This window comes from Carcharodon carcharias, chromosome 8 (genome assembly GCF_017639515.1).
Source record: "Carcharodon carcharias isolate sCarCar2 chromosome 8, sCarCar2.pri, whole genome shotgun sequence".
Classification (NCBI taxonomy): Eukaryota; Metazoa; Chordata; class Chondrichthyes; order Lamniformes; family Lamnidae; genus Carcharodon; species Carcharodon carcharias.
Genome location: NC_054474.1, coordinates 46,247,703 through 46,275,217, shown reverse-complemented (window position 1 = coordinate 46,275,217; position 27,515 = coordinate 46,247,703). Strand labels below are relative to the sequence as shown.

Sequence of the window (27,515 nt, the reverse complement as noted above, 5' to 3'; positions counted from 1 at the left end):
TTAAGCTTGGCCTAAATAGCCAAGTGGTTATGGTACTGGGTTTGTAACCCCATGATCAAGAGTTCAAATCTCACAATGGCAAACTATGAAACAATGTAACTTCATCTGAAACAGATGGAAACAGGTTTACTCAAAAAGAGTATCAAAGGCACTTATCAATAATTAGTCCAGACAAAGAATTCCAGAGGTGAGGTAAGAGTCATTGCCCTGAACATCAAGGCAGCATTTGACGGCAGGGCACCAAGGAACCTTAGTAAGTATAGTGACTATGGATATCAGAGGAAAACTTTGCTGTGGTTGGAGTTATACCTGGCACAAAGGAAGACAGTTGTGATTGGCTTGCAATCTCAGCCTCAGGAGATCATTGCAGGGGTTCCTTAGGGCAGCATTCTTGGCCTAACTGTTCAGCTGTTTCATCAAATCGCCTTTCCACGATCACAAACCCAAACAGGACTGGTTGTTAATGATTGCTAAATATTCAGCTCAATTCATAACACCCTAGAAAAAGCAGTTCCATCTCCATTTGCACGAGACCTGGACAACATCCAGGCTTGGGTTGACATGCATTGTCAGGCAATGATGGCTTCCAGCAAGAGAAAGCTTTACCATCTACCAAACATTCAAAGACATTACCATCCTCCAGTTCCCATCATCAACATCTATCGAATAGAAACTCACACCCCAAACACCGTGGTTTCTAGCGCAAGTCAAAAGCTGGACAAACTGTAGAGAGTGGCTCAACTTACAATCTCCCTAAGCCTCCCCAGCATTTAATACAACATGTTATGAAAGTCATCAAATATTCACTGGCTGCTGCTGAGCTTACAAAACCAGCTTTACAGCATTTCTTTTTAAATACAGTGCCACAAGAAAGATAGCAATTAGCTTTTACTTAAAAAACAAGTCTCTAGTAAAAAATAACACTGATGTTTCAAGCTCCAGCATGGAAACTTGAAAGAGAAAAGAACAAGAAGTGTGCTAACAAAAAATCTAATTAAACACACAGGCCGTGAAAACTAAGGGGTCAACTAAGATAACTTGCAAACTGTGGTAAAATTGAAGTTAAAGGGATGATTTGATTCAACACTGAAAAACATGCTGTTGGGAATGCAGAACACAATCTTCTAGCTGAGAGAAAGTAAATTAAATGCTGTTGCAGAGATACTGGGGCTTTACAGAAGTTGGCAGCAGCATTCACCACAGCACATTTCAGACATCATATCAAATTATATGCATGCTAAAACTTGCATCTGTAAAGCATCTTTAAACACAGAGAAAGGTCCCACATTACTTCAAGAGATGTAAAAATACATTTTCCCTAGAACCAAAGCTATTAATTCCAATGGTGTCAGGAGCACACTGAACAAAGAATGACAGGATTTCCTCAAAATAGTTTTGAACTTCAACACAAGCATTTGAAACTCAATGAAAATCCTAATCACAGTTCCATTTATGAAAAGAGCTTCCTTGAAATTGCTTAAAAATCAAATTTAACCCACAATTTAAAAATAAACTGATGCAAACTATTGTTCGGGGATAGTACCTATCACTCTCACCTATTATTCCTGGCACGTTTCTTCTGATATTTTCATGTGACTTTAATTTTATTGCAGAATCAGTATGCTTCAAAATAAGTTTTACTATGAAGAAACAAATAATGCTTCATAATGAAATAGGCATTTCCACAATAGAAGCATAGAAAAAAGGAGTAGGTCATTTAGCCCTTTGCATCTGCTCTGCTATTCAATATGATCATGGCTGATCCTCTACCTTAAAGTCATAGTCCCGCTCTCTCCCCATACCCCTTGTCACCTTTAGACTCCAAAAATCTATTTCCTTCTTAGATATATTCAGTGACTTGGCAGAGAATTCCACAAGTTCAGCACCCTCTGAGTGAAAAAGTTTCTCCTTATCTCAGTCCTAAATGGCCTACCCTGTATCCTGAGGCTGTGGCCCTTTGTTCTAGAACGTCCCCCCAGCCAGAGGAAACATTATCCCTGCATCCAGAGTGTCCAGCCCTGTCAGAATTTTATAAGTTAATGAGATCCCCTCTCATTTTTCTAAACTCCAGTGAATATAGGCCTAGTCACCCCAATCTCTCCTCATATGACAATCCTGCCATCCCAGGAATCAGTTTGATGAACCTTCACTGCACTCCCTCTATGGCAAGTATATCCTTTCTTAGGTAAGGAGACCAAAACTGCACACAATATTCCAGGTGTGGTCTCAACAAGGCTCTGTGCATATGCAGTAGGACATCTTTGCTCCTGTACTCAAGACCTCACGCAATGAAGGCCAACATACCATTTACCTTCTTAACTGCTTGCTGCACCTGCATGCTTGGTGTACAAGGACACCCAGGTCCCGTTGTACATCAACATTTTCCAATCTATCACCATTTAAATAATGTTCTGCCATTCTGTTTTTCCTACCAAAGTGGATAACTTCACACTGATCCACATTATACTGCTTCTACCATGTATTTGCCGACTCACTCAACCCGTCTAAATCGTCTTGAAGCCTCTTAACACCCTCCTCACTGCTCACATTCCCAAGTTTCATGTCATCAGCAAACTTGGAAATATTACATTTGGTTCCCTCATTCAAATCATTGATATATATCGTGAATAGCTGGGGCCCAAGTACTAATCCCTGCAGTACACCACTAGTTACTGCATGACACTCTGAAAAAGGCCCATTTATTCCTACTCTGCTTCCTGTCTGCTAACCAATTCTCAACCCATGCCAATATATTACCCCCAATCCCACATGCTTTAATTTTACATGCTAACCTCTTATGTGGGACTTTATCAAAAATTTTCTGAAACTCCAAATATTCCACATCCACTGGTTCTTCATCTATTCTGCTAGTTACTTCCTCAAAAAGACTCCAGTAGGTTTGTCAAACATGATTTCCCTTTCATAAATCTATGTTGACATTGTCTAATTCCATGACATTTTCAAAGGGTCCTGTTATTACATCCTATATAGTAGACTCACTTCCCGACAGCTGATGTTAGGCTAACCAGTCTGAGATTCCTTGCTTTCTCCCTCCCTTTTTAAATAGTGGGGTTACATTTACCACCCTCCAATCTGCCGAGACTGTTCCAGAATCTACAGAATTTTGGAAAATGACAACCAACGCATCCACTATTTCCATGGCCACCTCCTTTAGAGCCTTGGGATGTAGATTATCAGGTCCTGGAGAGTTAGCGGCTTTCAGTCCCATTAATCTCTCCAGCACTTTTTTTTTTAAAGCAATACTAATTTCCTTCAAATCCTCCTTCTCACTAGACCCTTGGTTCCCCAGCATTTCTGGTAAGTTATTTGTGTCTTCCTCCATGAAGACAGCAGAACTAACATAGCTGTTTAATTGCTCTGCCATTTCTTTGTTCTCTATTATAAATTCTCTCATTTCGGACTGTAGGGGGATCTACATTTGTCTTCATTCATCCCTTTCTTTTCACATACTTATAGAAGATTTTACAGTACACTTTGCAAGTTTACTCTGATACTCTATTTTTACCCTCTTAATCAATCTCTTGGTCCTCCTTTGCTGAATTCTAAACTGCTCCCAATCCTCAGGCTTGCTACTTTTTCTGGCAACTTTATATGACTTCTGTCTGAATCTAGCATTTCTAAAAAAGAAATTAATTTAGTCCTTACCTGGCAGCTGGAAAGGACTGCTTGGTCCAGAACTGGCTGGAGAGCTGGGGTAGGTGCTGCTGGCAGGCGATGGAGGATATGGGCTATTTGGTGAAATAGGAAATGGATTGCTATTTGGCTGTTGGAAAGAATCTGGAAACGTGGCATTGTGTGGCATATGGGGTTCATTATGACTCAAATTCCTGAACTGGACTAGAAGGCTGTGCTGTGGGTTAAATTCACTGTGTCTTGGAACCAAAACTGGAGGCAGAACTACAATAAAAAAAAGGTAGACATATTACTTGTGTTGATTATATTTTTACCACAGTCCAGAAACATGCACATCTGATCATTTAGTTGACTTAAATGAGAAGATATTAACATATGCATAAATGCAAACTACTTGAGACATTTGGTTCTTTGTATAATCTACATGTTGAAACATGACAAATTAGTGAACACATCAGTCAAAATAACATGGTGGAAAGTACATTGGACTCCCATTTATGCCTCAGATGCAGATTCATTGTGCAGGTCAGCACAAACATCTGCTCGCTACTTTTATTTCTTCCTTTCTGCAGTCCTTGCTGCCTTTCTCCTTCAGCACCATCTCTAGTCCAATGTTGTACATCATGCATAATCCTGATCGTAGTGATTCCCGTATTTCCAGGCATTTGCTTTGCCAAAACTTTATTTAGCAAAATGTGGATAATCTTTAATCTTAAGGAGGTCACATTTAAAGGGTGCCAACACTGTACCAGTTTAATTACCTTCAATTATACCAAGGTATAGGAATACTAGCTTTCCTCTTCACCCTTAAAAACCTTCCCAAAAAGCAGTATCAATACAGATAATATGTGTCACTTCCTTCCAAGAGGAATGTGACTCAATGTGAATGAGAATTTAAAATAGGTCCTTGCAAAAATTGAAAATGATAAAAATTTTAATCTTTGCTAAGAAAATAGAGATCAGATTGTTTCAAGAAATATGGTATTTTGAGGCACTGGAATCTATGCTTAACCAGAGGATGTTCTACTGCTACAGGATTGACAAAGTATAATGAAACTCCTATTTAGAACTTACTCAATCACAATCAGAAAAAAAAAGCAACTAACAGCTTGTGACAGAAAATCTTATTGATTCTATTATTGGGAATCATTATATAGTCAGATAAAATGCCTTATTCTAACCTATGATGAAGAGAAACAGCAACTTTAAAATCTGTTTTAAAAAACAGACCTCAAGTTTCAGGAATGGCTATTTGTCTATTCAGAGCAGACCAACAGTGGGAATTTGTACAAGTCTGTGCAGGTAATGAACTGATTTTGAAGAAACTGCACCATCTAAATAACAATACAAATGTTTGCTCAGTAATAATGCCTCTTTTCAAATAACACAGAGCAAGAGCTCGGGCAGGCGTGTGCCGGGGTGGGCGACACGTGAATGGGAGCTGGGGGCACAGGGGAAGTAGGGCGTGTGAGCCTAGGCGGAGTGGGGGCTCCCAAGCGAGCGAGCATGTGTACACGCATGCCTGGCAGGGTTGAAGAGAAAAGAGGAAGGACAGAAAAATCCAAGCCTAGAAAACAAGGTATTATGGTTGCAGCCAATTATGACTACCAACACAGAACCTTAGGTTTTAGAAGGCTATCAACAGCTGCAGCTCTGGGTAGCAGTGTTAATCAAAGGTGACCCCGATAATTTCTTGATAGCTGAGCCATTCATGAGTTAAGACCCATGTCCTTGCCAAGAGCACCCATAGTGATGTCAAACTACATAGCAAAACAGGTAATATTTGGGTTCACAAGAGGTGCAAGGAAAATCATGCTGACTGGTGTCAGGGGATACAATAGCAATTTCAAGGTTAAATTGTGCTCAAAAATCACCATCTTAAGGTATTAGGTAAAGATTATTTATCTAATAGAAGAATGAAGAGCGACAAACGAAGAGTACAATCTTTTTCCCAGTTATCCAAACCACTTAACTCTCAGAAGTGGTAATTTGCCTTTATTAATTCTATTTATTAATTTGTGTTGCATGAGTACGATTTTAATTGCTCCAATGGAGAAAACCATTTTCTGACAATTCCTTAAAGTCTAATCACATGAATGAACCTCCATCCAGCATCAGTCTAATTGTGTTTCACTTTAGATCTTCATTTTAGTCAGTTTAGTTGGTGGTTGCTTAGCAGATAAGGTCAAGATCATCCAACAAGACAAATGAAAAGATAATGTCCCTTCAATTGGGCTTGGCTGCGAAGCTTTCCAAAGCTGCAGACCAGAGGAATCAAGCAGTTTTCACTCATGGGTGAAGAATAATGTTCAGAAACATGCACATTCCTACAGATATCACTAGATAATGCTCAAAGCAAGAAGCATAGTCAATACTCTGTGGCCCAAGACTGACATTCCCCAAAAACAGCAACAGCACCTAAGCTGAAATTAGCTAATTTTGCAAAGACCAGCATCAAACACAAGACCATACTGATTTGTATGAAACCACATCACATTACGCATTTTCCTACTGGAGCTCCAAACATCATTTATTTGCAAAATGTCAAATAATATTCATGTATACTGAACTGGATTAATCTTGCAATTATTAGTGCGTAATGGCAAATGTATTCTGCACTTACTAAGTGTGCGTACATCACATATGCACAGGAAAATGTACGCTTGAATGTGCAAATCAATTTTAAAAATAATGCAGTAATATGGAAAATTGAATATCGAAACAGAAATAAATCCCAACACTCAAAAGCATCTGCTTACTATTCCAAGGATCTTTCCATGTGAATCATGCTTGGTACTTATTCACAAAATTTCTATAATTTTAAAATGTCTACTCAATGTGTTATATGAACACACTGGATAAACAAAATGGGAGGGAACAAGACCTATTTTTTTTTAGTCAAACAAGCACCATTAACACTGGACATTGCATTTTAAAAAAATCTACCAGATCAAAATATACAGTTCTAAAACAACCAACGAGACCATCTCACTCCACCGCAAATTAACAGCATTGTTATTTTACTTCCAGTCCAACAATACTACAAATTCAATCTTAAATAACCAAAATGTATCAGAAATTGTGGTATATTTTAAATACATACCGGGACTTTCCACTCGCTTATAATGATAAGGATTGATGCAAACTTCCTTCTGTTTCGATCCAAATGGAAATTCGCATATGTCTAATGGCTTCAGCTCATGATGACTTTGAAGATCAGGCCAGCGCCACACCCGGCAGTAAATAACATGGGGCAGGCCTTTCCTATGCGATACCTGAAGCCGCCCATCTAAAGATCGTGGGATGGTAACACATCTGCTGGGCTGACCAGGGCTGCTCAATGCCTTTTCCAAATCCTCCATGGCCCCCTTTTTCTTCTTCAACTTTTTTACTAAAGCATCAACTGCTTTCTCTGCCCATTTCTCTTCCTCATCCCCTTGCTTCCAGCCCAACAGGCGTTTTACAGCTGGGCTGGTAAATGAGAACAAGCTTGCCATCGTCATTCTGAAAAAATTAATGGCACAAACACAAGCATGCAGGAGTTTGTTTCCAAAGCAAGGTCAGCAGCTGCAAGCAGCAACGAACTGATTCAAAAGATGACCTCTTCTGTTTTAGCAAAAGGACACCTCAAACCTATGAAGCTGCATGAGCAAGTATTCTTTTTTGAGCCTTCACAATATTCCTTCTACCAGGTTACAAATTAAAATCACGGCATCCTCAGTCTTGGCCTCCAGGTTGCTTCCTCAGACTACGGCACCTGTAAATAAAAAGTCCATCTGTAAGAATGTCAAATGGCAAAAAAAAAATGTTAGTCTGAAAAAATAAACAAAGATCAAATGCACTTTACAGATACTAAGCAATACTTTCGGCAACCACCTGCAAGCAGCCAGATATTATAGAATTCCACAACACTTCCCAAAATAAGACTTCAGAGAAGCAGACGGCTACATGGAAAGCCATCCACTTGAGTTTTGATTACCTCATGTTCAAAGTGAAGACTGTCTTGCAAGTCTGGGTTTTTGCCTAAATTTAGTCAGCTATAATACATTGTTTGGCAGATCAAAAGAAGAAAATGAACACAAATTTATCCAATGCTTATGTTTGTTTTTATTTGCAGAACTAAAACCTGGAATTTTGCAGGGGAATTTCATGTTCTGTTTTTAAGAGGCAAACAAAACAGCAGAAAAATCAGAGTGGAAATTGGACCTTGAAATGTGACCACCAAAAACTCAAAATCAAAGGACTTAAGTTTTATTGATGTATGGTGCAAGATGTCTACTTGAACATACTGACCAATCACTTGAGCTAATGCAATGGTATGAAATTCCTCGTTAGAGTTTTTATGTATGTTTTAATATTCTAGAACTATGGATGCAAAGCCTTCATTTAAGTTACTCCAGTAACTGTTTTTCTGTGATAACTAATCTGATGCTAGCTTGGTTTTCTTTCAAAAATATTTCTTAAAGTTCCATTGATTTAAAAAAAGATTTATGAAAAGTTTTCCCCAAGTTTGGGTTCTTTCCTAAGTTACTTCACATTATGATGTTGTAGATCCCATAGTTCTGAGTTGCAGAAAATTATCCAAAAGATACCAAAAAAGGTATGAGACTACATTAAAATGTCAACAGACAGATACAGATGAAATACAGTCTACATGCAATCTGCCAAGCAAAATGATACAGGTTCCCTTAAAATAAATACAAATTTCTTCAGTGACATCACCACCCATATGCCTACAACTTAGCAGCAGATCTCAAATCTTATTTAAAAAGAGGAATAAACCACTATCCAAACAATGTCAGCAAACAAACAGCTTCCTTAACTAATTACAGAGAATACTTTGTAATTATTTCCTTTAAAATAACATTGACATTGATCTGTCCAGCCTTCAATAATTCCAACCTGTTGTAACAAACTCCGTCACCTTATGTCCTGCAGTGGCTGCAGTGCAAATCCAGGATGATTTTTGTCCAGCATGTTTTTTTCAAAAAATGTTTTTTTTTAAATAAGTGGTTGGGATCCCGATTCTAGCTGCAATCTTTCGGAAAGTGAAACCCAACTCAGACCAGGAATTGTTATCTTGGAGACATGAGTCGGTGGCAGAAACAAAGGGGGAATAAATTACAAAAGAAATCTAAAATGAAACGGAGAAAAACAACTGTGATGGCAAGCAGCAAAACAGACAGAAGAGTGAAACTGCAATTTTCTGTAAAAAAATACTCTCTCAATAAAAGGGAAGGCGATGCTGTTAGCTCAAGAACACAAGCTTTCAACAGAGGCGGTGGAACAAACAGCAGGTGCTTCCATTTTGGTCAAGCATGGTGGTGACCATGCTAATCAACAAAATCTTCTTAATTTCTTCAGAAAAAGCCCTACTCCATTCTATCAGAAAGCAAAAGAATCAGTAAGCGTGCCCTGAATGAGAACACTTATGGAAGGCACGTTGATTGTGGGTGGAGAATTACATTATACCCACCAGTGGAAGGCCTCCACATTCAATTGTTCATTCTCAGTGCACTACAATTGGTTATAAAGGTCCTGCAACAGAGCAAGGCCCAGATGGTGGTTCTCTAAAGCCCTACAGCCTTTCCCATTGAAACTCTTATTCTGTACTTGAGACAAAACTATCTTCCCAGACAGCCAAGTCCAGCACAATTAACCTTAATACAGCAGAGAGGCAAGAACCCCACCCAGTGAATGTCAGTTCCCGAAATTGCTAAATTATGACGAAAACACGGGCCAAGATCCTATCTTCCAGACTAAATGCAGTCATCCTGGGGCTGATAGGGGGAGGTGGTGGCATAGTGGATTGTTACTGGACTGGTAACCCAGAGATCCAGGGTAACACTCTGGAGACCTGGGTTTGAATCCCACCACAGCAGATGGTGGAATTTGAATTCAATAAAAATCTGGAATTAAAAGTCTGATGATGACCATAAATCCATTACCAATTATCGTAAAAACCGATATGGCACATTAAAGTCCCTTAGGGAAGGAAATGCTGTCCTTACCTGGTCTGGCCTACATGTGACTCTCAAATGCACTCTAACAAGGGCAATTAGGGATGCCTGTAACACCCACATCCTATGAACGAATAAAAAAAAAATCCTCACTGATCAAAGAGGTGTTGGAGTCCATGTCTAAAGGGAGAACATTAGGTGCCTGTTCAATAGGGTGCATCACTGCAACATCACCAGTACAGCTGGCCTCATACTCACTCTTGACTAAGTTGAGGGGAAATTCCTTCTTAAAAAAACTTCAGAAAATGGGATGTGCAAACTCATTCAAGAGGTGGACTATATATTTTATCCTGCAGACATCATGCAGTCAGGATGCAAGAACATACAAAAGAAAGGAAAATAAAAATTGAGAAATACATGCTTCAGGGTTTACCAAAATTATAACTGTCCATTATAAAATGAACGGCAGAAGTTAAAAGGATTTCAAACTGAATTATTTTACGACAATGCTATTGTCATTCGAGGGGAGAAAAGCACCCTCATAGCCACCTGTAACATCTTTTATCACTTCATAGTTTCACGATATAACTAACATTAATTTTGAAATATAATAGTGATCAGTGATTTAAGACTTCTCAGAATGACTGTGCTTAAGAAAAGCCAATTTAGAAACAGCGATAAAATCCTGTCATTCGTCACTCAGAGTTAACCTTTCAAATGTAGGATAAGTTAAAATACACTAATTATGAAGCAGGCTAATAATATGTAACAAAATGGATTCCAATACTAGATTTCTTTATAGTGCTTGATAATTGGCTGTTTATTGTGATGTTAGCCAAAATAAGACAACTTTGCTAGAAAGTTATGATCTTGGATGACTTTAGTAGGTCATTCACCTAGCATTTTTCTTTCTCAAATACAAGCTCTATCAACATATTGACAGCCTAACCACTTATTATAAATTAGATGCAGCTGGAAGCCAAGACAAAAGCTCAAATCAATATCAGGAAAAAATGCAAGATGAGTGAATGTTCATTTTATTTTTCTATTTTTAAATTACCCCATGCCACCAACCAATCTTCCTCCTTTCTTCCTCCCTATTGCTTCTGAAGATGATTGCTACTTTCACAGTTCCACAAATACCAGTGTTCTCCCATATCTAGCCAAGTGGCTATCCTTCATGTTGAAGTCAGTAAATTATTAAAACCAAATCAAACTGCCTCAGTAAATAGAAAATGAATAGATACATATCAAAAACTAATTAGGAGCAGGATACACCACTTGTAGTAAAACTTTAGTTTCCTTTTTAAACCAATTTCAGGAATAACATTGGAAAAATGGTGAAGCCAACAAATTCTAAATAACAACTTCAGAAAAATATTTGCACTATTGTAGGACTGTCAATGCATAAAGCAACATTACTGTTTAAAATATAAAAGCTACCTGCAGTTCCTTGTACTTCAAAATGTCAGCTTTTAAGCAAAGTTTGTTTAGAAAGAGAATATCATCTCCCTCATTATTCAAACTAGCCAAATGAAAATTTACTGCAGAATTTATTGGGGGTTATACAGCTTTACAAATATTTAACTTTATTTTTTAAGTAACTTATGCTCCTATTGTCTTATTGAAACTCCCTACCAAATGCAACAACTTAAACTAATTAAACTCTGAACTCTCAGGCCTTCATTTTTATTAGCTTGGGTTTTAACAGACATTAGTTTTTGACCAAATTCTTTGTGCTCTGCTGAACACATTCTCAAGAAACAATATGCAGTACATCTACAGGTCACTAATTTAAGGGAGGGTGTTATGGTGATAAAACGGAAGCAATGTGCCGTGCCACTGCGTTGATAAGCAATGGTAAAATCTGATCCAGATTCCCTTGTGAATGGTTGCACAAGCAAGTATGAACAATTAAAAGCTGGCAGAAGGCACATGTGGAACTTGGCAAGAGGATGTCTGCTGTAAAGATGTTTCCTTTGTTGTTGCTCGAGCTGACAAACAACATTGTTCCCACAATTAATATCCTTACCTTTTCTCAGCTGTTCAGTAGTTTTGAAAAAAAGGCTGATAATTTTCCCACATTCAGCTGTGTCACTTGAACGAAAAACATGACCATATCAAAAACTCATATTTTTTAAGATTTAATGCTACCTTAATAGTCCTTCATGTCAAAAACCACACACAGCTATTTTACAATACTTGAGTAAACCTGGAGTTTAGGCCATGCTGGAATTCAGTTAATCATCATTTCCTTCCTAAACTCCCTCCACCTACAAAGTTCATCACAAAAGGGAACAAACCTTTCACAGCCTTGGGTTGTTCCAAAGCACTTGATAGTCAATGAATTATTCTGATTTGTGGTCACTGTTATGTAGGGAATTTACAAAGGTTTCACAAATAGCAATGAGGTAAATGAGCAATGCTAAGAAGGATAATGGGAATTCTTACCCGAATATGTAATAGAAAGCATTTAGAAACTGAAAATATAATTGTCCACACAAATTTCTAACAGAAGATTACACCTGGCCAACCTTACTGAACTCCTTGAGGCAACAGCAAAGGCAGACAAAGGTAATGTAATAGATGCAATATATTGAGATGCAATATATTGCACCACATGGTAGACTAATAACAAAGATCAGAGCATGTGAAGTCAGGAGACAAGTAGTACATTAGAGAACAAGCTACATACGAAAGAGAAACCAGAGCTCTGAAGAAGGGTCGTATGGACTCGAAACGTTAACTGTTTCTCTCTCCACAGGTGCTGCTAGACCTGCTGAGTTTTTCCAGCATTTTCTGTTTTTGTTCCACATTCTGCCCACTCTTTGGGTAAAGAATTATATCCAATAGGGAATTCAGGAGATTTTAGTGACTATCTTTAGTTCATCACTGCAAATTCTGGTCTCTCCTGCAAGTGGAAACATCTTCTCTATGACTATCCTATCAAATCTTTTCATAATTGTAAAGACCTCTATCAGGTTACCTTTCAATTTATCTTCTGGAGAAAAGAGCAACAGCCTATTCAATCTTTCCTGATGGATATAACTTCTCAGTTCTGCTTTCATGATAGTTAATCTTTTTGGCAAATTCTCCAGTGCCATATATAAATACCCAAATCACAAAGTAACGACATAGGTTAATAAGCCCAGAAAACAAAAGCAAACAAGGAATTAGGGTTAATTTTTAGAAGAATATAATTGAAAAACAGTTATGTTAAGCTTGTATAGATCATTGGTTAGACCACACTTACGAGTACTGTGCACAATTCTGACCTACATATAATAAAAGATTATAGGAGCAAAGGGAAAGGTGGAAATAAGATTTACCAGAATATCAGAAGTGAGAGAGGTATACCCTCAGGAAAGATTAAATAGACTTCTGCTCTTCTCTGTAGAAAAGAAAAGACAGGGGTGGTGAGCTGATGGGTAAACATGGTGAAGATGTCACCATTTACAGGGGTGACCATAACTAGGGGTTATAAATATACATGTCACAAATACATCTAAATGGGGATTTAGGAGAGAAGTCATCACCCAGAGTGCTTAGATTGTAGAACTCATTACAAGTAATTGAGGTGACGAGCATAGATATATTTAAAGGGGAAGCTAAGTAAACACAAGGGTAAAGGAATGGAAAGATATGTATATAGGGTTGGATGAAGGGTGGAGGGAGGCTCATGTGGAGCATAAACAGTCTTTTGGACAAAATGATCTGTTTTTGGTATTGTAAAACCATGTAATCTGTATTTGGTGATGTTGGGTGAGGAATAAGTTGGCCAAGACACCAGAAAATTCCCTATTGCAAATTGCACTGTGAGAATGTGTGTCCATGTGAGGAGACAAATGGGATCTCAGTTTAACATCTCTGATAGGATTGTGCCAAGTATTAATGTAGGTTATATGGTCTATTTGGAAACATGCCATGGACTTTCTAACTCAGAGGTGACTGCCACTGGAGTCAAAGCTGACACTTGTATTCAAAAGAAGTGTATCTGTACATTTAGTGTATTCATACTACAAGCAATTTCAATTCTGCATTGGTGCTGAACTGGAGTATTTAAAATATACACAATATGAACTCCAAAGCGAAGAGAGTGAGACCATTGTCCCTTCAGGCCCCAATGTTGGATTCGGGCTGTATTCAAAATACAGCAGCTGCGGTTGTAGCATGAATGCACACTTACTCAGTACTCTCAATCTTTTACACTTCAAACTAGTCATCAAAGGCAGTTCAGGAATGTGAGAGAATTTACTCTTTAGAAATATGAAGGGGCAAAATAGTTCTACTCAGGATGTTCATGGAGCAGACATATCACTTCAAAATTATACACAACATTTTTCGCCCAGACTGTCTGCATTGTGAATCAGAATATGTCAGATCAGCAGACTGACAACTAAACTGCCTTCTAATAATTAGTAGTATAAAGTGATCAAAGTTGACAGGCAATTCTTAAGTAAGTCATCTAAAATAAGCTCCTAACATTATCAAATATCTATAAATTAGATATTACTCCCGAGTAAAATTAGCGACTGGCTCCTACACAAACTAAAAACCTCAGTAATGTTCACAAAATTCCAGTGAGAAAAATGAAATCACAAACTTCCATATAAATGAGAAAATGTTGAAATGTGAACCTTTAGGTCACATTCACAAGTTTGCAGAGCGATTCAAAAGACTACTTCAATGCTTGTGCATCTGACGACAAATAAATTAATGGCCTAGATTTTGTGGTCAGCAGCGAAGGCATGCCACTTGCCATTTACCTCAAAAAAGATTTGGCAGCCACCAGAGAATTTATTACCTCTATTCTGGTGTCAGTTTGAAAGTGGTGCCTTGATCATATTGAAAAATTTGCAGACAGCGAAGTAGTAAAAAATAAAGATTTGCATTTATATAGAGCTCTTTATGACCACCAGACGTCTCAAAACACTTCACAGCCAATTTTGTAGTTATTGTTATATTACAAGAAGTATGGCAGCCAATTTGTGCACAGCAAACCCCCACAAATAGCACTGTGATAATGACCAGATGATGTTGATTGAAGGATAAACATTGGCCAGGACACCAGGAGTAAGTCCCCTGCTCTTCTTTGAAATTGAGCAATGGCGCCTCAGTTTAATACCTCATTTCAAAAGATAGTACATCCAACAAGGCAGCACCCCCTCAGTACTGCACTGGAGTTTCAGCCCTGTAGTGGAACTTGAACCCAGAACCTAAACAGAGATTTTAACTTGCACAGTTATTGCACAGAAATATTGCACAGAAAACAAAATAAAAATTGGGACAGCCTGCACACATGGGATTAAGGGAGAAACGGAAATGTCAAAAGTTAAAAAAAAATTAAAATCAACCATTTTTAAATACTCAGAGGAAATGAGAATCCAAACTTGTAAAATTAGTTTTCCAAGGCCAAGAGGTTGTTCAGCAGTAAACATAACTTAGTACAACATTAAAAACTCTTTTGCACTTGGTGGAGCAAGTCTTAACATTTCAACTGGCTTTCACAGCAAAAATAGTGCATAAAAAGTTGAAATGGACATCAAACCACTGATTCTGTGATTGTACCTAAAAATAGTATACCATGTAAAGGAGCAGCGTATCAATGACAGCAACTTCCGGATTTCCACTTTTAACAGCACACCAAGATGCCAGAAATCAAAGTCAGTTTTACAGAGTGTCTCCTGTTTATTTACCTTTTCTATATTCCACTTTACTACCTGAAATTAGGTGGACCGCAGTTACTTTGTGCCAGCAGAGATTTAAGTTGGCAGCAACAAGTCAAAAGTCAGGTAGGGTATTATAACCCGATCTGCATCCATGGTAAATACATTGTTACTGGTTGCAAACACTTGCTGTCAGTTGCAACAAAGGTTCAGGGATCTTGCACCAAGAGAAACATTCAATCTTTTCAAAAGAAAATTTACATTTGGAGGTGATGAATTTAGTCACATTCAGTCTGGGGCTTGGGCCATTTTTGAAGGCATTGTTTGCAAGAAGAAAGCATGCACAGTTCTTCCAGCATATGCACCTTTCCCCTAATACGCTACAGGCAATTGCACCATCATCACCTGAGTTGAGGTCAGCTAAGTTAGGACAGGCCAGAGATCAAATGGAAGTGAGAAACACCAGAAGACTGCACACTTTAGCCATAGCAATTCAGCTGGACAGGAGCTTTATTTCTATAAATATTACTTGTGGTACATGATTTTTGATGAGTTTAGCGCTGGAGGGAGTTCAGGCTACCTATATTTATGTGAGACAGAGAGGGATGGAGCAGAGGCTGAAAGCACAGGAAGAGAGAGACCGAGCGGTAGTTTCACTCAGTCAGCACGAATAGCGGGAGCTGAAAGTGCAGAGAGGGAGAGAGAGCGAGCGTTCACTCCGAGAGTTGGTGAGAACAGTGGGAGCTGACCTCAAACTAGATTCCACATTCTGAAACAAAAATCAAGGTGTGTCATCACAAGGGAACAGTTAGGTGATTGCTTGGTGAGTATCCATTGCCTTTGCTTTGACTGTCTTTCAAATTGGTCATTTATTTGTAATTGTAAGGCTTTATTAGTATTAGTAAGGTTTATAAATAGTAGTAAGCTTATCCTGAGTAGTAGGATTTGTTAATTATAAAGTAACTTAAGAAAAATAATTAAATTAATTAATACATAATAAAAGAGCGCGAGAGGAGCCGGGTGTTCAAAAGGAGCTAGTTGTGGTACTGGTGGTGGGTCTCAGTGGACTGACCAGATTTGGAGAAAATCAATCATAAAGTCATTGGGAACTAGAGAGGAGCCCAGGAGATAAAAGAACGCGAGAGGGAGAGAGCAGCAGGATTTCATAAAGAAGTGCAAGGGGGAGAAGAGGAGACAATTGGTGAGTGATTTTAAAGGCATGTCAGTGCAACTTGGCCATGTGGAATGTGCATCTTGTGGATTATGGGAAGTCATGCAGGCACAAAGTGCCCTCGATGACTACATCTGCAGGAAATGTCATCAGCTGCAGAAACTTGAGTGGTGGCTGGAGTCACTGTAGTGCATCTGCAAGGCTGAGGATTATGTGAACAGCATGTTTAGAGAGGTGGTCACAATGCAGCTAAGTAGTACACAGGGAGAGATGGACTAGGTGACCGCCAGAGTATCTAAGGGGAACAGGCAGGTAGTGCAGGAATCCCCTGAAGCTATCTCGCTCTCTAATGGCTTTTCCATTCTGGATAATGGTGAGCGAGATGACTCCTCAGAGAACTGCAAAATACCAAGTTTGTAGCACCACGGGTGGCTCAGCTGCACAGGAAGGGAAGCGGAAGAATGGAAGTGCTATAATGGTAGGGGATTCCATTGCTTTAGGAGCAGAGAGGCATTTCTGTGGCCATAGACATGACTCCAGGATGGTATGTTGCCTCCCTGGTGCCAGGGTCAAGGTTGTCACAGAGCAGCTGCAGAACATTCTTTTGGGGGGGGGCGAGCAGCCAGAGGTCATGGTCCACATTGGGACCAATGTGTTGGGTAGGAAAAGGGACGAGGTCCTGAAAGCAGATTTTAAGGAGTTAGGTAGGGAATTAAGAAGGATCTCAAGAGCAGTGATCTCAGGATTACTCCCAGTGCCACGTGCAAGTGAATATAAGGAAAGGAAGATTCAGTTCACCACGTGGCTGGAGAAATGGAGTAAGGAGGGAGGGTTTTACATTTGAGGCATTGGGATCAGCTCTGGGGCAGGTGACCTATACAAAGAGGACAGATTATACCTTATTAAGACTTGGACTATGTCCTCGCGGGGAGGTTTGCTGTTTTGGGGGGTTAAACTAGATTGGCAGGGGGGTGGGAATCTGAGGGGATATTCAGAGCGCAGAGAAAAAAAACTGGCAGTGGGAAGTATTAAGTATCAACTGATAACGAGGATATATCAGACAATAGTATCAAGGTAGATAGAGTACTTGGAGAGTTTGACAAAATTAGCGTAGGCAATAGTAAGTCATTAGATGGGGTCAGGATAAAGAGATAAGTAAAAAGCCTAAATCAGGGCTAATATACATGGAATGTGGTTAAGATTGGTGAACTACAGGCACAGGTTGACAAATGGAATTATTATTGCTATAACAGAGACCTGGGTCAAAGAAGGGCAGGGCTGGGCATTAAATATTCCTGGGTACAAGGTGTTTAGGAGAGACTGGAAAGGAAGTAAAGGTGGAGGGAGTGGCAATATGGATTAAAGATGATATTACAATACTGGAGAGAAAGGATGTTCCAGGGGGGTCAAGGACGTAATCTCTCTGGCTAGAGGTAAAGAACGAAAAAGGTGCAATGCAATAACACTGACTGATGTAGTACATAGACCACCAACTACAGGAAGGGATGTGCAGAAACAAATTTGCAAATAAATTACAGAGAGGTACAAGAATTACAGAGTAATCATAATGGGGGATAATTGTCCAAACACAGACTGGGATAGGAATAGTACAAAGGAACAAGATGGGCGAGAGTTCCTGGAATGTGTTCAAGATAATTTTCTGCAGAAGTACGTTTCCAGTCCAATGAGAGGGCATGCACTTTTTGACCTGATTCTAGGGAATGAGTTGGCCCAAGTGGATCAAATATCAGTGGGAGAGCCTCTAGGGGACAGTGACCACTGTATCATAAGGTTTAGGTTAATCATGGAATAGGACAGGGAAAAATCCAGAGCAGGGAGAATTAACTGGGGAAAAGCCAACTTCAATGGAATGAGAATGCTTCTGAGTTGAGTGAGTTAGAATCAAATGTTGGCAGAAAAGATGGTGGCTTAATAATAAGCCACCTTCAAAAGAAAAGGAATTGCAGGCAACGTCAAGGTATATTCTCTTGAAGCAGAAAAATAGGGCAAATAAATCCAGAGTGCCCTGCATGATGAGAGAGATAGAGGTAAAGATGAAAAGGAAGAAATGTACATAGGACAGATGTCAAGTAGAAAATACAACGCAGAATCAGACTGAATATAGAAGGACCAGAGAGGAAGTGAACAAACTAATAAGTAAAGCAAGGTGAGAGCATGAAAAGAGACTTGCAACAAAAATTAAACAGTTTGACAGAATCTTGACAGCAAGAATAGATAATGACAGGGCATTCCATAACCTTGTGTGTCAGCCCCCACTGGTAATTATGGTATTAGATTAAAAAGGAAAACTGACCACCTGAAACTGCATTCAGGAAGTTGTAGCCCACCAGTACAACACACAGGGTGATGCTGGTGGTGCATTCTGGAAAGCTGTTACTTGATTAAGCCTCTTCTCTCAGAGAAGACAATACACAGTGAAGTCTCAGGAACTCTGAAAATCAAATCCAGCTTCGGAAAAAGTGACAAGTTTACATGAGTGAAACTTGTTAGCCATGCTTGCAACATGTAACAGCTAACTTTATAGGTAAACTTAGTGTACAACCCACAAGACTCTCTCTCTCATTCTCCTCTTCCTCCCCCCCCCCCCCAATCATAGGCTTTTTATGATTAGTATTTATATAACACATTTAAAGTAATAAAATGTCCCAAGGCGCTTCACAGCAGCGTTATAAAGCAAAATTGAACACCAAGCCACACAGAACGATATTCGGGCCAATGGCTAAAAGCTCAGTCAAAGAGGCAGGTTTTAAGGAGTTTCTTGAATGAAGAAGGTGAGGTAGAGGGTTGGAAAGGATTAGAGGGGGAATTTAATATTACAATTGTTTTTAAAGAAAAATGGTTGTCGTGAAAATACATAAACAGCAGCTTGATAGGATGCAGCTCCACTGGAACCACTGGAGTGGTTGTCTTTTGTAGAATCTGTACTGATCTATATATTAGCAAATCAATTTGTCTAAGCTGCTTATTTTATAAGAGCAAGTGTTGACATGACATGCAATGGATAAGATTTAATGCGTTGCCCACAGATTTAATGCTTTCAACTTTACACGCATGACTTTAAATTATGCATAGATTGAAAATAAACAGCAAACTTATTACAAGTTTTTTTTAAATGGAGATCACAAGGGCAGTGGATCTCACTGGGGTGCTAAATCAGCAAGCTAAAATGCACCAAAAGTGAGAATCTGCTCCACCCTTCAGCAACAATAAGCTTGCTTGGTCAACACAATAACTTTGGCAAACTGATCAGGAGTTCACCTTTTTATATTGCAGTTTAACACTGAATTTCACTTCATTTAATGTTAGTTCTCTAAACATGATACAATATTTGTAAATAAAATGGATGTTAGAGTTCAATATTAATCATCACTTCAATGCAAAACGTCACACATTAAACAAGGAAACAGAGCACATTGCCATGAAATCCATTTTTATCTGTCTCCATGTGCTAAATCGGCAGTCTGTGGAGATTATAACATTTAAGGTACAGGATGTTCCCATGCTTGTTACATTGGTTCCTGCCTAGTTAGAAGGGTGGGACCCTCTTGGAGTGTTGTGATAGGTCACCAGATCAGTTCAAGCATCAGTGAACCACACTTCAGAGGCAGTCAGTTTTGGGGAGTCAGCCGGCAAATGTGACCGAGACATGGACAGGCAGAGGTCCCAGTTAAGTTAAATTAAAGATAGAGCTGTGGAGAACAGACTTTGAATGAAGACAGCCGCTAGGACAAAGGCACCCCTTTGGAGCAGTGGTGTTCTGCTTGGCACAACTCGAAGACCCTAAAGTGTGCTTGGAAGGTGAAGCTTGAGTTTACTTGTATGCAATGGATAGATTGGCGGTCCAAGGGAAAAGGAATCTCAAAGAGGACAAGATTGATAGCCTGCGAGGTGGGCCATTGTTGAAGCCATCAAAATGGGAGTGACTTTTGGAAGGAATTCCAAGGACAGATCTTCATGTGTGGAGAATGGAAACCCTTGTGAGAAAGACAACATTTCAGTGAGATTGGATGGCTCACAATTTGGACCAACACCTGGGTGAGTTGTTGAGAAATCCACGGAATCTGTTTTGGGTGCACCTATCACTTACTGTGTAGTGTGGTGCGTCTGACCATGTTTCATCTATTAATTCACGTGTATCTCATACTTACCCTGAATGTTAAGAGTACAAGACAGTTCTAGTAAACTATTTGATCTTTCTGAACTTGTAAAGTTTTGTTGTTTGTTTGTTCAAAAACCTGTGAAATCTGTGGCTTTATTCTAAAGGCAGGTGTCTTGAATCTCAAACTTTGACTACTTTAAACGTTATTGGTCCCTAACTGGATCCTACCAACAACAGTGGGGGTGGGTGGGTTGGTTGGGGGGAGGGGTCTGGTCAAGGATCATTACAATACGTAAACATAACAAGTATAATTTCCACAAACTAAGTAAGCCACATAGTTCAAGGACACACAGGAGGAGCTAAACAAAATTGTTACTCTTCAAAGCTTTATACTTCACATTACTCACACAGCAACCAAAAATGCAATATGAAAATGTATAAAATAAAATAGAATGTTCTATGTACAATTTCATATTTGGCATAAGAGCATAGCAATTTATTCTCAATTTGAGTATTATTCAGAGACACACTTTGGAAGTATGGCCACCACTGTAAATGACAAGATGAATTGCTCAATAAAATGAATATACATGGCAAAACATAACAATGCTGTTCATATGTGGAGATTGGAAAGCCTCGTGAGAAAGACAAAGTTTCAGTGAGATTGGTTGACTATTATGCATACATAAATTATACACTTTAAAAGCTGACAACCTCAAATCAAATATCAAAGCATTCTACTACAAACCAGTGCCATCAGAAGAAATATATTTAAAGTACGACACTGCCATTACTATTAAACTGTCAGATTGTCTGGGCCAGCTATGTTAAACATGACATTTGAAGTCGATGTGAATGTACTTGGCTCATAATAAACTACTTGTGAATGTTTTCAAATCCATGAACCAACTGGACAGAGAGTCAGGCAACAATACAATAAAAGGCACTATAACCAAAACTGGCAGTGAAAAATCCTCTTGCAAAAGAACACAGAGTTTAAGATAAAAGCAAAATACTGTGGATGCTGGAAATCTGAAACAAAAACAGAAAATGCTGGGGTGGGGTGGGGGGGGTGAAATCAACAGGTCCAGCAGAGAGAAATGGAGTTAACGTTTCGAGTCTGTATGACCCTTCTTCAGGTTTTCTACAAAGATTTTCTTCATGCACAAGAAAAATTTTTTTTTATTTTATTTTTTATAGTTACTTCATAATTCTCCCTTTTTACAATAAGTTAGAGCAGCTCTGCTCCTTTGCCATGCCTTCCAAGCACATGAATTATTCAGCTATCTTACAACAAATATGATCAGACTTCCTGAATCATACTAACGGGAAACAAAGTTTCATTTTCCATCAAGCAAGCCTTCGCTACAAAATCAATACAAGATTTCCATAGGTCAGAAAATACCAGAATTTTTCTTTTTACTATCACACCTCCAGAGAGATCATATTTAGAGAATAAGTGCATTATTTATAAAGGTTAAAAATTACATCGCCATTTGGGCTTTTAGCATGTGCTACATGCAGATCTCAACATCTTTAGATCACAAAAAAAAATTTGCTTCAAATATTAGTTTACTTATTCTCTGCCTATAGTCAAATGTCAGTCAACACAAAACTAATAATTACCACTTTTACATATTTTGCTCAATTGTACATTTCTAGGTTAAATTATTTGATTCTTGCTCACAAAGCCATGTTTCATTAAACTGTATTGAGAAAGGCTGCACTTTGCCCGTCATGCATTCTGCCATTGAATGATGCAACAGATTTGTGTCGGCGCTTTCCCACAGAGCAAGTTACTAGTTCCCCATGGAAATTAAAAGATACAGATTAAAGACCAACATGTAAATCTTGCATAGACATTAACAGTTAAATTTGAATGACGCATGCAAAAGTTTGGAAATGCTGCTCATCTAGGCCAAGAAACAGTGTGCATTAGAAAATCTAAAGAGGGAGGGAAAATAGTCCAATTGACCCACTTCTTTTTAAAAAGTTGGGGTGGGGGTGGAGTTGCAGAGAGAGGGAGTCATTAGTGAAAAGGTACAGGTTACAGGTTAATACAACTTTGAACTGAAAGCTGTAAAATGCAAAGCTCGGATCTAAAGCCGCAATGTCAAAAATTAATCACAGCAAGAAAGGCACACTGAAATCTGCCACAAGACATCAGCACATATTTAGCTATGATGGACTGTGGATATGAAGTCATTCAAGTGGCACTCTAGAGAAGTTGCCTCTCACATTTTGATTGTGCTAATGCACAACTATTTCAAAAAAGGAGTACAGATCAAAATTTGTATTTAAAACTAGATAGTAAAAAATGCTTTAAAAAAAATTTATTTCCAGAAGCCAGATGCAGGAACACTTAACTTCTTTCAATGATCAGTGAACAACGGAGATGTTAGGTTAGGTTAAAGCTAAAAGCACAAAACTGCAGATGCTGGAAATCCAAAACAAAAACAAAAATACCTGGAAAAACTCAGCAAGTCTGGCAGCATCTGCGGAGAGGAACACAGCTAATGTTCCGAGTCCGTATGGCTCTTAGGTTAGGTAGTGAGGTGTTTAACATGAGGCTGGACTTTACAGCCACAAAACAGGCAGGCTGCCGCCGCCAGCCAGCCACCAACACCCCCCCCCCCCCCCCCCCCCCCCCCCCCCCCCCCCCCCCTTCATGAAGGAAATTAATTTTGGATTTGGTGCAGATGGGGAAGAAACTTTGAAGCATGGGATAATGGAACCAGAAGGGTGCAGGGAATTGAAATTGTTGAATAGACAGCAAACAAAAAAAGGAAATTAAAATGTCAAATAAAAAATAGTAGGGAAGGAAATAGGGATGATGAAATGACTAGAATGTTACTAATAAAACTATCTTCACATCCAAGTGGTCGTCGTCTTAGGCTGCCCCTCAGGATCGAGGGCTACTTGCTTCCACTCCAGTTCCACTCCAAAATGGCTGATAAGTCCAATGCACAATCTGCAGACTCTTGCTACATGTGGAGCAGGTGGTGCACCAAGAGTTGGGTTGTTTGGAGGTGTGTGTGCTCCCTCTGATACCTTGACTTTGCTTCTGCATGGTCCCGAAGTCCCTCAATGTGTTCGGTGCCTTCCCAAATGAGCCTTTGCCAGCTTAGTCAGTCACAAACCAGGGTGTCCCACGAGTTGGCAGGTATGTTTGACCCCCTTCAGGGATACTTTGAGGAAATCTCTAAAGCATTCCCACTGCTCTCCTGGGATTCTCTTTCTGCGACCAAGTTCAAAGTAGAGCAACTGCTTCGGGAGCCAGGTGTCAGCATACAAGCAACATGTCCTTCCAGCAGAGCTAGTTTCAAGTGAACAGTGCCTTGACGTTGGTTTGGGAAAGAACACTGCCAATGGACCAATTATCTTTCTGAAATGATTTGGAGGATCTTGCAAAGGCACTGCTGGTGGTATTAGGTTGTCCAAGTCTCTGAAACATCCAGCAGCGCAGGAATCACTGCTGTCCAGTAAACCATGACCTTAGTCTCAGATTTGCAATCCTGGTCCTCAAATTCCCTGTGGCTAAGGGACTCCTTCCAGTCAAATCCGAGTGACTTTATCATTTTAATACTGTGTTTATTTTATGGTGAGCGCTGAAAACTTTCAAAACAATTTGGTCCCAGGAGATCACAACTTCTTGGCACTTGTAAGCAATATGTGTAAAAATGAAATGTCCCTGATGACTTATGCATTTAGAGTGTACTAAATAGAGAAGTGATCCAAACCATCTGTTCAACCTGAGATGAGTGAAAATCTTCAACTCAGATATGAAGAACATTGAAAAGCAGCTGACAACTGTGGCTAACCATCATATAAAGGAAGACAGAGATCCTCTACTAAGCACCACCAAATTCTGTCTATGCCCCACCTACTATAACTATCAAATGACAGCTTGAAAGCTGTAGATAACTCTACCTTTCTTGGAAGCAGTCTCCAGAAACATTTGCATTGGCAGCAAGGTGGCAAATAGAATTTCCAAAGCAAGCTCAGCTTTTGCTGGTTTACGCAAGAGACTGTGGAGGAAACAAGGTATCAAAACTTACAACAAAACTTGCTGTGTACAAAGCTGTGGTAATAACTACCCTCATATATGCCTGGGAGACACAGACTACCTCCTCCAGATAAATTAAGAAGCTGAACAGATTCCTCATGAGATGCATTCAGAACATCATGATCACTAAATAGGGCAACAAAATGCCCAATACGGAGGTACTTCAAAGAGCAGAAATGCTTGGAATTGAAGCACTCATCACAGCACTCAGCTCAGATGGCGTAGTCATGCAGCATATGTCACTGACAACAAAATCCCCAAGACGATCATATATTCACAATTTAGGGGCAACACATGCGAGGAAGGCCAAGATTAAGGTTCAAGGACTCCTTGAAGACGAACCTCAGGAAATGTGGCATGTCCAAAGAGGAGGAGAGAAATGCACAACAAAGAACTACCTAGGGAGCAATCTCAAGTAGTGACGTGGTTTCATTTGAACACCAAAAATACAGGCAGCTAAGGACAAAAGGCAAACTAGAAAGACCAGGCTATCCCAAATATAATCAGATAATTCATCCTTGCCTACACTCTGGAAAGCCATGCAGGTGCGTAACTGAGCTCCACATTCATGTTAGAATGCACATCAAATTGCTCTATGCGCACAAGAAACTACCATCTTCAATAACAAAGGGAAACTAACAGGGGATCCAAATAGAATCTCTATGGAGAGCTGAGAAGCAGTAGGGATCAGGGACGTTGGTGAGAGTACCATAGCACAAACAGCAGAAAGTCGAATGCAAAACCTAAAAATAAGTTACAGGGGTTTGTTTTAACAATAGAGTTATATGGAGGAATTTTGATTATCCAAAAATAGACTGGAATAGAGAAAATTATTTTGGTTCCTATGGCTTTTTTTTTCAATGTATCCAGGATTGTTTCTCAACCAATATGTTGCTACTCCAAAAAGGAAGGAAGCACTCAATGAACAAGTATACAAACTAAAAATAGGGAAACAGTAACCAAAATATAATTGTAATAGAAAGGAAAAAAATGTCAAAAAAACAAATTATTGGGAGATAAAGGCACGTTGCTCAAAATTACATGGCAGGAAAAACCAGCAAATTGAATGCTGAATCAGGAATTGGGAATATGCAAAGAGGAGACAGAAGGATACAAATAAAATATATTGCTGGCTGGAATCCATGGAAGAATGGATCAAATTTGGAACAAAAAAGTATTTAATGTTTAGATACTGTAAAATGCAGAAAGTACATAAGAAAACTATATAAATGAAACATAGGAAAGCATAGAGAGTAATGTGAGAACTTGCATTATATAGCATCTTTCAGAGCCTCAGGTTAGGCTTCACAGCCAATGAAGTACTTTTGAAGTGTAGTGACTGCTGTAATGTGGACAAATGCAGCAGCCAATTTGCACAGAGCATGGTCCTACAAAGAGCAATGAGATAAAAGTAGGTGGTAATGCATTTTAGTGGTGTTGGTTAATGGATAATTATTGGCCAGAATACCAGGAGACCATGCTGAAGCATCAGCTTAGATTACATGATACAGATTCTCTGGAGTGAAGCATGAACCCATCATGCCCTTTTGACTCACAGGTGGGAATCTACCATTTAGCTGAGGCTGACACACTAAAAGGCCAGAGGGAACCAGAAAGAAATTTTGCCAAAAAAAAAATAAAAAGGAGTGGTTTTTACATAAGCGTATTAGCAGTAAGAGTATTCAAGTAGCGTTAAAAGTAAAAAGGTAAAGCTTTTAGCTGAATGGCAGAAATATTGAATACGTGCTTTGCTGCCATTTCCACAGAAGAGGTGAATATTCACATTATAGCACTACTACCAATTATTTGTAGATTATTTAAAGAATAATTTATAATTTAAAGAATAAACCCCAACTGCAGATAGATAAACCATTCAGACCAGATGACTTACATCAGAAATCCTTATGCCAAGTAGGGAACAAACAGCTGCTCTAATTATAATTATACCAGAGGACTGCAGGGTAGTGTCAAATGTGACTATTCCCGATACAAAAAGAATACAACAAGACAATTAACAGGGCTTAAATTGTTAAATTACTACAGCCTGTACCATCAAATAAAATGAATAAACATTTTATAAACAGCAGCTCATTAAAACTGATCAGCACACATTTCTAAAAGGCAAATGTTTGACCAACTCAAGAATTACTTAAAAAAAAAGTTATTTAAAAATGCAGTGAATGTTTTCTATATAAATTTGAAAATACATTTGTAAAGCTATTATAACAAAGATACGGGACAGGAATTTAAGAGGCATGTAACCACCTGGACAGAGATTGTTGAAGAACAAGTGAATGGTTTATCAAAGAAGCCCCTATTGGGGCCACTCTACTATATTATCTATGCACATACACACACAAATAACCTGGATTAAGGAAATTCAAAGTTTGCTGATTATACCAAATTGAGGGATTATGGCAAATTGTGCTGAAAAAATGAGCAGCTGGTAGGAGCATTTTGCAGGATAGGCAGACAAGAGGGTTTGGGGGCAGCAGATGCAGTTCAAGTTAGAAAAATTGTGAAGCAATGAAATTTGCAAGTTTTAGGGGAAGTAAATGCACATCCAATCATAAGATTTTAAACAAAGTAGAGAAGCAGGGTGACCTTGCTCTTCAGCTATACACATCAAAAAGGTGCCTGTATGGGTAGATAAATCCATATAAAAGAATTCTTGATTTTTTTTTATGTCAAGGCATAGAACTCAAAAAATCATGTGGCACCGTGAGCATGTACAGGATCTTAGTGAGGGTCCAGTTGAGTTACTGGGTAAGGTTTGGGCACCTCAATACAGAAAGAATGGAAATGATGCAGTATAGATTCATTGTTATCCTGGGATGCAAAGATAGCTCCTGACTTATTTTCTTTACTGCAAATCATC

General features: G+C 39.0%; 1 protein-coding gene across 1 annotated transcript in view; it reads right to left on the bottom strand.

Moving 5' to 3' along the window:
* LOC121281041 (mothers against decapentaplegic homolog 5) overlaps positions 1 to 27,515 on the bottom strand; it is a 61,740-nt gene that overhangs the window by 25,227 nt on the left and 8,998 nt on the right. The window contains exons 2-3 of the mRNA XM_041193634.1: positions 6,758 to 7,411; positions 3,667 to 3,918 (exon numbers count right to left, since the gene is read on the bottom strand). Coding sequence (XP_041049568.1) covers positions 3,667 to 3,918; positions 6,758 to 7,157 — 652 coding nt within the window. The 5' untranslated portion in view covers positions 7,158 to 7,411. The remainder of the gene's footprint in view (positions 1 to 3,666; positions 3,919 to 6,757; positions 7,412 to 27,515) is intronic.